General features: G+C 37.5%; 1 protein-coding gene across 5 annotated transcripts in view; it reads right to left on the bottom strand.

Moving 5' to 3' along the window:
• CABIN1 (calcineurin binding protein 1) overlaps positions 1 to 12,098 on the bottom strand; it is a 107,549-nt gene that overhangs the window by 83,751 nt on the left and 11,700 nt on the right. For 4 of the 5 annotated variants that reach the window (XM_082293684.1, XM_082293686.1, XM_082293688.1 and 1 more), the window contains 8 exons: positions 11,236 to 11,385; positions 10,654 to 10,848; positions 9,375 to 9,611; positions 7,324 to 7,477; positions 6,971 to 7,086; positions 3,108 to 3,269; positions 1,292 to 1,498; positions 787 to 932 (listed from right to left, as the gene is read on the bottom strand). In XM_082293684.1, coding sequence (XP_082149810.1) covers positions 787 to 932; positions 1,292 to 1,498; positions 3,108 to 3,269; positions 6,971 to 7,086; positions 7,324 to 7,477; positions 9,375 to 9,611; positions 10,654 to 10,848; positions 11,236 to 11,385 — 1,367 coding nt within the window. The remainder of the gene's footprint in view (positions 1 to 786; positions 933 to 1,291; positions 1,499 to 3,107; positions 3,270 to 6,970; positions 7,087 to 7,323; positions 7,478 to 9,374; positions 9,612 to 10,653; positions 10,849 to 11,235; positions 11,386 to 12,098) is intronic. The other variant, XM_082293687.1, reaches the window with a different exon arrangement.

Raw genomic sequence — 12,098 nt, 5'->3', positions numbered from 1 at the left:
CTCTGTGCCTTCACCTTCCCTTTTGTCTCTGTTACGTGACTGGATTTAGAAACAATTTTCTTGTCTCAAATCTATCAAATTAGGATTTTTGTCACTGACCCTGATCTATCAACTTCAAGGAGAATTAAAATGATAACTAACACCTAATATGCAAACTCTACATTTAATCAGCAAATTTAAAGGTTAATTTAATTTAGAAGACTGATATTGAGAACATGCTTTATTTTTAAGATGAGAAAGCTTAATCTTGATGGTATTTCAGTGAGTTGTAAATTATCAAGAAACAAGGTGGGTTTGTTTAAATATCACTTAAATACTTTACTTGTATACTCTGTGTAGATCTCTAGCAGCAAAATCAACATGTTTGGAAAGAGGTCAGCCTAAACAATTAATCCACTAAAGGATGCTATTTGTGCTATAGCTACACTATGAAATGGTGACATTTTTCACTCCTTATCATGCATGAACATGCCGAAGCAAAGAATAAAAGGTACAAACAATTCATTCTTCACAGTTACTCTTTATTTCAATTTAGCTTCCCCCCCCACCCTTTCATTTTTTGGTTTTAATTTCAAAGCAATCAAATATTTAACCCTACATTTTCGGTTTTGTTTTCTTTGTTGGGTTGTTTTAGAGATGCCCTTAATTATACAATGGACCTATGATAATGGGGGTTTTGGTTATTTGGGGTTTTTTTTCCTCATTCCTGAGACCAGTTGTCTGCTTTTTAGTACTGAAAGAAGTGAGAAGAATGAAGGATGTGCAGCAGGATTCAAATATACTGACCTGTTTGGACAAATACAAATGTCGTGCATGTAAAATTTAATGGCCTTAGACTGTTCTTTGTTCTTGAAATGATAGTCTGCCAGAAGATAATACAGCTCAGTCACCACCGGTGGAGAATAGTCTGCACCCTCTGGGAGAGATGGTGCCTGAAAATAAAAAAGGCAAAGGTTCACATTAAATGAGCTGCATATTTGCTTCTTCCTTGTAGGGAAAGTAGCCTTTTCATCAGACAATATGAAGGTTTTGAATATGAAGACATCGAAAGCATTTCACAGATATACAGAGCACTTACAAACACTAATGAACATCTCATGCTGACTGTATTTTACCATTCAAAGACTAAAAGCTTTGCTGGGATCTTTCTTATTTTAAAAGCAATTACCCACAGAAATCCAACATCATGGAAAAAATCATTCCACTAATAGTCTCAAAAGTCTACATAAAAATAGCAAGAACAATTTTCACTCCCTTCAATTAAATTTTTAAAAAAAACAATTCACTATACCTTGCTGCATGTTCCTTCAATATAGGCAGATACAGTCTCCAGGCTTAGCATAGGCTTGTCTGTTCGAGGAACAATTGTGGCAGTTTTCTTCAGAAGGTTGGCCAAATCAGCAGACACAGTACTGGTTTTGTAACTATCAAATTCTGGAAGAGTTTTAGGCTTAAAATACTCAAACATGAACAAAGCATCTTCCCATGTCAGATCAACCTGAAAAGGGAGGTAGATGAGAGGGGGGAGGAAAAAATATTTTAAATTCCAAAATTCAATTCTACTAATGGTGGTTTTCTACATCCTTTGTAGTTCATAAGAGTATAGATATCACTCTAGCAGGAACCAAATTAAACCTCCCAAGAACAGAGCTAAAGGTGCTACTAGTTTATGCTGCTCACAAATACAATACACTTCTCACTGATATAATAGACTAAGGTATTGCTGTAACTTAGTGTATGTTAGTGTATGCCTACTTGCTTAGAAGAGTTGCTGAGAAAAGCTGTCTATAAGCAAGAATCAATTGTAAACATTCTGAGTGACACTGAGATCATGGGTAAGATATGGAGAAGAACTCTGCAGCTTCCATTTCAGAGTCAAGTAAGAAGTGTTAATGTAATGGGAATCAGACAAAATTCTGAGACTCAAAAATCTTCACTCTCTACAGAAAGTTACTTTCAGAATTTACTCCTCATTTTCTCTTCACTTTTCTTTCTTGTAAGCAGTAAAAATACCCAAAACCAATTCACAGTTCTCTTCTGCTAGACTAAGTTTTTCTCCTTTTATTGTTTACCTTACCCTTACAGTAAATTTTGCTCTGCATTGAAAAATAGGGAAGCTGCAGAGGGTAATCTCCTTATACTTCTCTTTTTCTTCCTTATACCCTTTCTCTCATTATCTTCACTCTCTAAGATACACGCATAACATACAAAATTCCCAAATATTCAATGAATAGTAATGTGAGAGTATTTGCATATTTAAAATGGTTTGTTCAACAGAGCTAGACAATCATTCTGCTTGTATGAAAATGATTTTGATTGATAATTCTATGATCATTTGAATTTGGTTAAGCGCAAAATAGTCTGAGGTTTTTGAACAAAATCCATTCATTTGTTCATGAATTTAAGTTTTAGAATATCAAAACTACAGAAAAATGGGTACGAGGTGGTATTGGTAATTTCTTTATCTGCCTTCAAACAAGAGTTTTAACCATTTGCTAGTCACAAGTCCCAGACAGGGCTTTGTATTGCTGACTTGTATTTTTCTCTCCCTCCCTTAATATTACAACCCTCTTCCAGAGGCACTCTGTAGTTGCCCTTCTCCCAAATCCAACTGAATTTCACTTTTCTTATAAACAGCTACCAGGTATTTACCATCAGATGTCAAAATAAGTGATAATATAATGTACTTGCAAATTTTTAACAGTGACATTTTTCACTTTGATAAAACTGCAAGGCTGGCTGCTAAAGTTTTCTTCTCTCAAGCTGACTTTTCCTCTCTAAATTTTTCCCAACCTTGGACTTCTTCTCAGCTGAAAACAGGAAAGTGATAGCTTAATAAAATCAATTTCTCAATATTTTCAAGATGGCAGACTACTATGGATAAGACTACATTAACATTTAATTTAAAATATCTGACTTGTTATATTTATAGTTTCAAAAAATATGAAAATGTTTAGTTTATTCTCTACAATGTGTAAAATACATAAAATTTACAAGGAAATAAAAGTAATCTTTCTCCAAAATATATCAAAATGCATTAGAACAAAACAAGTGTGCATCTTTCATCACTCCAGGATATTCCAACGACATTGGATAATATAACTAACCTGCTGTACTGAATGTTCCTCTAGGTACCTTGCTTTGCTTTTTTTGCTAGGGAAACCATATAAACAATAAAAACACTGTTCCAAGGCTGTTTCCAGCTCTTCTTTGTATGGATGAGTATCTTCAGAAGTGGATGCTGCAAGTTCTTTTTGTAGTACCTGAACCTACAAGCCAAGCATCAAGGGAAAGGTCACCTGAAGATCACAGTAAGCTACCCAGCTGTCTGAAGGCAGATGATGAAAACAACTTGAAGGGACTACATGTATTTTTCCCCAATAACAACATTACACCTGTATTTCTGTAAACTAGTCTCACCCAAGTCATTTCAATGGTACTGCAGCGGCACTGAAGTGCTTTTATTTTTCTTCCTATGTTAATTCACAAACTCTTATCTTTAATCAATGAGGTTAGATATCAGCTTCATGCTTCAGACTTAAAATCATTCAAAGTTCTCCCCTACACATCAGGTTGGTTCTGTGAATATCAACACTACAATTCATCAACACTGTGAATAAGGAAAAGATACAGAAGAATTTCTGCCCTGATTTACAAACCACAATTTCCTCTGCATAGAAAAAGCAGGATGAAGAGGAAAGAAAAGAAGAGAGAGTTAATGAAAATCTGGCTAAAAGGACTAAAGAGTTGCACAGTATGAAGAGTATTACACAGATGGCTACACACCAAGGAAAGTGGCTGGATTGATCCCAAATGACTAAACACTGTAGCAAGTTGCTATCTTTACCTTCAACACTACAAGAGAAAGTACCCATCAGTAGTGTATTTTGGAAGATGCTGATACTTTTAAGACATTCATTATAAAAACTGCAGATGAACGCCAAAAGAAGAAAGGTAACTCTTTGAAAATTCTCACTAAGCTTCTATAAAAAACAAACCAAAAAGGAACACATTCCAAGAAGACATTTCAAGGTCAATAAAAACATCTTCACCAAGAATAATCTGTGGAGGGGGATTCTGGATATTTATTTCAAAACCAAAACAAAACCCACACAACCACTGAGGTTTAAAATTCAATTTCAATGTGTTCCACTACAAAATTTCAATTAAAAAAACCAGAAATGTTTATTGTGACCATTTATAATTTTTCAACATCTAGGATTGCAAATTCAAATATTTATGCATGATCCTGAAAGAAACTTCTCATCATGATGGACTTTCCTGACAATACAAACACTGCATTACACAGCAAAAATCTGCCATTCTACATGTAAGAAGCTAATTTGTAAGAGCTGTGATTAAACATAATATGCTGATTCTCTTCTGATTAAAGTATCTGTGCTAAGATCAAGGTACCATTTATTAAGAGGCAAGCCCCTGAAAAATAAAAGCAAAGACAATTCTTAGAAAGCATTTCAATGACATTTTGAGTCACAGCAGACTCATTCATATTGTCCCAGCAGACATCTTATTGCCACCACTTTCCCTGTATGAATTTGTGAACATTTGAAATTTACAGAAAGTGTAGCTAAATAAGCTGAAGAAAAACAGTGAGCATCAGAGGATATTGTAACAAAAGCATGATGTTCCTACTGCTACAAACAAAAGCACATCTAACAGCAGTAAGAGAATTCTCACTTGAACAGTGTTCAAAACAATATCTTGTGTTCTTATTCAACTTTTAAGTTCTTGGAAGAAATCCAGAATTGCTCCTAATAATTCAGACTACTGCTAAAGGACTTAATTAATATTAACATCTTCTCTTGCACAGCACATTCATCCACAAGCAATATACGGTCCTTGAGCAGACAGTTCACCTACAGAAGGTGAATACCCTCTTGTCTCTGAAAACTAAATTCTTGTGTTTAATAATACTATATTACATTTTAGTTTAAGAAGCAGGCAATTCTGTAAGTGAAAATGGAACATTTTGTTCAAAGAACGTGATGACATTTGCAAAGATCTCACTGCAGATACATTCCCAGCTCTCAGTTGTCTGTACTTTATGCAGGTTCACAGACCATACTCTGTGACTCCCCAGGCTGTGGATACAGGCACATTGTACAGACACAATTTAGACTTATCACTTAGGACCACGACATCCGTGGGCAAGCTCGAGCCTGGAAACAGCCTATCTATTTTCATGAAGCACAGGGCCTGAGCTAATAAGCCCTCTGAATTCCCTGCAGGGGCAACTCAGGTGTATCAGCACTATGCTCCTAATACCAGGGAGGCTGAGGAGAGCAGGACACAGAGGTAATCTGATAGTTCTACCCTGAATCAGCCTCAGTTCAAACACTGCTCATTCACTCCAGCCCTACAAGGGTGAGCAGACTCCTGCAGAACCCCTCAGGCTCTCTGTGCCATCCTTCCCAGCTGTCTAAATTACTGTCCTGGACATGCTGCTACTCAAATGCAGAGGTAGATGGGGTCTGGCACTGAGCTGTGGCTAATAAGCTCCAGGGAGTGCTGAGAAGGGAAATTAAGAGATTCCTGAGTAGCTCTATGCAGAACTAATAATGATTTTCTCTTGGCTGAAGGTAATAAACCTCAATGAAGTCAAGCTGAATCTGTAAAGTGCCACTGAAATGTCCCTGTAGAGCACAGCCCAGTGGATGCCACGGCACCGCATTATCTGGGATTTGCCACAGCCAGGCTGTCCCAGGCGGTCAGTGCTCTGCTCATGGAAACACTGACTGCACTTGGGTTTCTAAGCCAAGATAAAATGAGCAAACACATAGAAATATTCTACTTCAACCACTTCAATTACTTCTCTGGTGTAACAATGAGACCTCAAGGAATAATCTTTAAAAGGTCAACAATGAATGGGTAAGTCCTTTCATCTAATAATGCTACAGCATTACTGCCCAGACACCCATTTCTGGAGCATATTTGATGCAACACACCCATCTGAACAACAGAGCAAAGAACAGCCTTAAGGCACAGGGAAATGGAGGGCTGAAGTAATTCTTCATTCTCATCACTGTTCAACAGATGAAAGCTACATTTTAAATAATAGTTAATAACATGAAAACAATAGAATTGCTATTTTTTTCACACTGCGGTATAAAATCAAGGTAGGTATAATCAAACAAGAGAAATTTATCAACTGCAGAACAATTAAATACATCACAGCTTCAGATCAAATCCATGTAACACCACAGGATGTGGGAGCAACCAGTAGCATTCCAGTTGTGTAACTGAGGACAGATGATGGCCTGCAAATCTTTACTCCTGTGATTTGGAAGAAACAAACAACCAAGCTATTCAAAACTGAATTTTCTTGGCTGAAAGTTTAAATATGTTCTTTTTACATGATAAATAGTATTTACGTACACTGAAAATGTGCAAACCCTACCTAACACTTGAAAAATTCAGTTCTGTGAAGTGAGCAACTTATTTAGAATCACTGAGACAAGATGAATATGGAATCCCACTGTGTTATTTTAGCAGCAATTTTAAAGATGTATCACTACAGGTTTTTTTTAGCTTCTGAATGATGTACAGTACTACCAGACTGCTTGGTTATTCCTACTTCCCTTTCAAATCCCATGAACAGAATAAAATAGTAGCGCAAGAAGCAAAACAAAGGAGGAAAAACAGAAGAAAACAGTAATTCTTCTCAGTGAGGTAAGTCCAGAAAACAATGGGAAGTGTGACAGAAGCAGACCAATAGGAAAGGGTCCGGAATAACAAGCCTTTGCTACTCAGATTAAACTGACTGAAACTTTCATATCTTTGTCTGGGAGAAGACGGAAAGTGGATTTAAAAGTGTATATTTAGCATGAAGACAAGGCAGTAAACAATCTAATTTTGCACTTTGTTTCCTGCTTTGAAATGTGGCTTGGCCAAATGACTTTCAGAGATCAATCTGAGTCAATCTCGCTTATTCCACGATACTAATACTTACATAGAACTTGAGCAGAGCACCATCTGAATTGCAACACCAGGATCTTCTTCCCAAATATTCATGAGCTGTGTTCAGCAGCATAAGTGAAGAAGGCAACATAGGGGTGTCAGGACTCACTGGAGGAAAGAAATTGGTAAATATTGGTAAATAAAGTAGCACAGAATTGAGTTAAATCCAAGTCAATGCTTCAACTGGCAATAAGCTTCCTCTCTGGTAGAGAGTAATGCTTGCATAGCCCTCTAATCCCTTCAGCCAGCAAGGTAAGACAACAAACAAGTATTTTATTATTTATATTCCTGAGCTAGAAGGTAAAGGGCTCAGGTCCAATATGTAAAAGTGAAGAAATAATCCACCTTCTTCTCCCTGGTTCTGCTGCTGCTGGCAGCAAAGGGATCGAAAAGCATCTTCCTCATGCTGGATGATCCGGTGCAGGATAATCCATGGAAGCACCGAGGAGACATATGGTTCTTTTGGTTCTTCCTGGACAGCCATGCTGCAGTCTATGATCTAATAAAGAAACAGACATTATACAGACAAAGCGATGCAAAACAAAGGTGTCTTGGGGTGACTTTATGATATGTATCCCCTATCGCTGCTCTATGCCCAGAAATTAATTCTGTGTCTTTCTGTGCCTTTAAACCAAGCCTGAGAGGGGGGAGAGGAAAAAAAAACCAAGTGAACTTTTCAAAGCAGTTGTTCAAGGACACAGGCACACACTCCTCTGCATCCTGCTGCAGCAGCAAGAGCAGAGGAAGCATCCTTCTTGCTTTCCAGCCAGCTTTCGGCCCCATTCTCCGGAGGGAGACAGAGAGTTGAACTTTGTTTTCCTGGGACTTCGGTTTTTCCCTTCTTCTCTTGTGGACTGTTTCAACATCAGAACACAGTGGGAGAATTTTCCACCAAGGCCCTGGAGGTGGTCCCACACTGACGCAGCTTCAAGGAGGAGGAGAGAGAGCACACCTACAGAAGGACTCCGAAATCTTCCCAGGTTTCTCTCCACAGCGAGAGGTTTTATTATTTAGCATTATTATCCTTTTCCTGTGTGTTTGTTAAATAAATAGTTTTTATCTTTTTCACTTTCCTCCAAGGAAAATTTTTTTTTCCCCTGAACCAGGTGGGGGAGGGCTGGCTGTAACCTGCCTTCTATCAGAGGATATTTTCCTCCAAATTTGTCCAAACCAGCACAAAAGGTCAGGTGTGAATCCTTTCCAAACAACCCAAAGTTGGCAACACATTTTACCCCAAGGAAATAATCTAAAGTTGAGTCTCAGCCTCTCACGAGTGGCTATAAAAATGCTAGAAGAAGATCAATCAGTAGGATAAATATAGTAGATTTCCCCTACTCTGACATTCCTCTTGCACCCTCATTTTCCATCTAGATGTTTCTCTGTAAATATGATATACAAACAATTCATAGTAAGCAAATACACAGCATCAATTCTTAGCCTCATTATTGTACAAGAAATTTCTCTACAACCCAGATGAAGAGTAAGTTAAAAAAATTCATGAATTCTAGATCAGGTCTTATCACAACTATTAAAGACCAACTAGAATCATTAACAGATGCTATATGAATGATGTGCCTGAATACTCTATTCTCCAGAATTCTGTTACATTCCATAACACATACAACTTTACACAATCAGAGTATGATTTTGTAAGTAGTGAAGGTCCTTGGCTTTTACTGAAGTAAATGGAGATTTGAGAATTGCAAGCACATTGAATTTCAACATTAACTAGAACCTCTTCTTAATAGAACTGCCATTTGTAAATCTGCCATTTGTTACCTGGACTGAAAATGCTGATTCAGTTTTAAGGTTTCAAAGTACCTTCTGTGAAAGCCTTAAATTAGCTGTATCCATAATTCCGGAAGCAGTTCGCATTTCATTTTTCTCCTGCCCTGTTCAGATCACCCTCTCTGTTTTTACTAGAAGAACTCTTACTTTGGTAAGTAAGTAATTGCACTTGCAAGCAATTCTACCATGTCTGTAAGGCTTACAGGATCTTGCCCTCCAGCCCAAAGCACATAGAGAAAGATCAGAGTCATAACTTACAAGCTACACCCAGGCAGCTCAAACAGTCTTCACATTATCACCATTTCAAATAGCCTAAAACCCCCGTGTTGGGTTATCTTACCACCACCTTTGATGGTTTTAGGCAGCTTGGTGTCTAAAGATACCTGCTGGTACTGATTCTAGCATAGATGTGTGCTCAGTGCAGGTCTATCATACTGAAGGCTATGACAATGTTCACACATTATGATAACGCTCACCTTCCCAAAAATGTAACAGAAATGTAACCAAGACCATCACTGAGAGTGGGTGGGAATTCAGACAGCAACTGTATCATGCCTGAAGGTCTGCAGCACACAACACATCTTTCCTGGGGCCAGCACAGGGATTACCTGGATCAGGTTGTTTGTTAATCGAACGAGGCTTGGTGTTACAGAAGAGTCTTTCAAGATGCTGCTAACTGATGATAATGAAGTATCTATTCCTGTGAGCAGCTGTGTTACCGTAGCAACCCACTCTTCTTTAGCAGAGGCTGCTGTCATATTAATCATCTGCTGAATTGCTTCATTCAAGGCAACATCTGAGCATTCAAAGCATTGCTTGTAGTCTTTCAGTTTGAGCAGGGAGTCCTAGGGAATGTAAATATGAAAAAGATCTATTGCAACAATGAAGAGTTTATTTTAAACATGAATGCACAGCAGGGCAAAGCAAAACACTATATTCAGTTAATGTGATTGCTTCAATGAAACATAACAGAACACCTTTAAATACAATATTAAAAGGACAATAGGAGATGCATGGATCCTGGATGACAAACATACAAGTAGGATCTAAATACAAAAAAATCATCACATCTCTCTGCTTTAATAAGAGATGCAAGGAAAGAAAATAGGAAAGGGATGGCTGTAGGTCTGTAATTCTAATGATCTACAGCTGAATAGAGCCCTTACAAGAAACCGGGTTTGGATCTTTATGATCTTGTGCTACCATTTTATTACTTCATAAATAAAAAAAATAGCAACTCTAAGGCCAGCATTGGAGCAACATTCTCCTGCTTCTTTCTACTCTGAAGAGGCTGGGTCACAAGATGGCATGGAAGCTGTAGGACTTGGTTCAGTCCAAGTAAAAGACCATCAGTCTTTTTTTGTGCAAACTTTTTTCCCCCAAATAACCTAATATACTCATATTGTTCCCACAGCCGAGTTCATTTATACACTTATTTTTACAGTGTCAAATGGACTAACTCTACAGCAATTATACTGCATATATCAACAGTTTCTCATTCATGCAGGAGAGTGACTTTACAGTATAAATATCATTCATATGCTAGATAACCAAGCTTCAGAATGGTTCTAAGTCACCACATAGTCAACAGCAGTATGAATCCATCCATAAAATAACTCAGGAAATGATTCAAGTTTCTGTTCATTTCATGGAGGCTTCAACATCTTGTATCTTTAGCCGCACTCTCAGTCAGCAAAAGCTGGCACATTGCTAATGATGTTGATAAAGCTGTGCTCTTCAGGGCATTTACAGATTTGGTTCCATGTTTTGCTTTGTAAATAAGACACATTAACTATTAACACCCACTCTAGAAATCCTTCCAATCCTGTTTTCAGGAATAAGTCTTAATTCCCTAGTAAAAGAGACTTTTTAAGAAACAAACCAAACCTGCAGGAGAAGCAGCTGTGCTGGTCTCTCTGGTATGGATGTTACAAACTCCAGATGTTTTGCTCTGCCGTAACCATTAAAGCACAAAGTTGGACGAAGCAGATGCACCACTGCATTATAATCCCCTGCCTCATACAGTCGCTGGATCTCTTCCAAAGACTGGCATCTCTCCAGAGATTTTAGGTTCTTTTCAATCTGCAAACATCACAGATTATATCATCTGACTTTTGTTTTCACATATATTTGACTACTGACACTTCTCCCAGCAGTTTAGTTCTTAATGTTTACGAAAAGGAAAGAAAAACACTGATTCAATAATCTACTGCTGTACATGCAGCTCCTTTAATATTTTTATTTTGCATAAAAGCAATCTAAAGATGTACAGGACCAACAGATACCAAAACCGTAATTTTTGAAAAAGAGAACATAGTCTTGACATAATCTTCAAATTACAAAACTTTCACTCTGAGATACAGTAAACTTCCACCACAAAAGAACTAATTCATAGATGACATTTGAAACTGGGAGAGATGGAATGTGAGGGATGGAACAGGGAACATACACCTGCAAATTAAATCTTACCTCCTCTAAAGAGACCACAGAATCAACATGTAGGTTAGGCAACCGTATTATGATGCTACACTCATTGCCAGCTTTAGCTTGTGTGGTAGTGGAGTTCTGTAGCATTTCAGTGCAGATATCATAGTTTTCAAGTGCCTGTTCCATGTCTCCCTATAGAAACAGTACAGAGGAAAACAATCAACCAAAAATTCCTATGGTTCTCACTGCAAAAAGGGTCTCCAAAGCTTGTAGAAAATGTTTCAATTTAATACAGGCACTGCCAGTGTGATTACTGCATGTCCTCACAAATTTAAAAAAAAATTCAAGTGAAAAGCTCAAATAAAAGCAAAAATATTTTAAAATATCTTACCAATTACTTCAGTAACAGATAAACCAAATCAGAAAAACAGAATTCAGCCTGCATAAATTTGTAAGATTGGTCTGGAGAGCTAAAATCCCTTTCATTTAAAAAGGCAGAAGAGTAAACCAGCAGAAATAACTCTTCCATTTGTGCAAATGAAAACATTGACTCAAGAAACATTCTTATATTCTGCAAAGTGAATGAATTCTACTTGCTCTGTGCAAAGTAGTTACTGAAGTTGAGAGGTCAGGAAGGAATGCAAGCTGCACAGGCAAAATAGAACTCTGCATATCACAAGGGAAAAAATGCCACTAGTTATACAGGAACTCTCATTTCTCCTAAATAACTTTATTAGAAAGGAATCCTTAGATGCAGAAAAAGAAGAAAAAAGAAAGGGAAGGAACAAGCTAGTTCACACTTATGAAACTGACTCACATAACTAGTTGACAACTGATTTAAACATAATTAACGCATAAAGAAATCCTCTTTGATGTCCTGTGGATGCAACACTTAGAGGGGAAAA

The sequence above is a fragment of the Coloeus monedula genome (assembly GCF_965178545.1).
Source record: "Coloeus monedula genome assembly, chromosome: 18".
Classification (NCBI taxonomy): Eukaryota; Metazoa; Chordata; class Aves; order Passeriformes; family Corvidae; genus Coloeus; species Coloeus monedula.
This window is presented reverse-complemented; position numbering and strand designations above follow the sequence as displayed.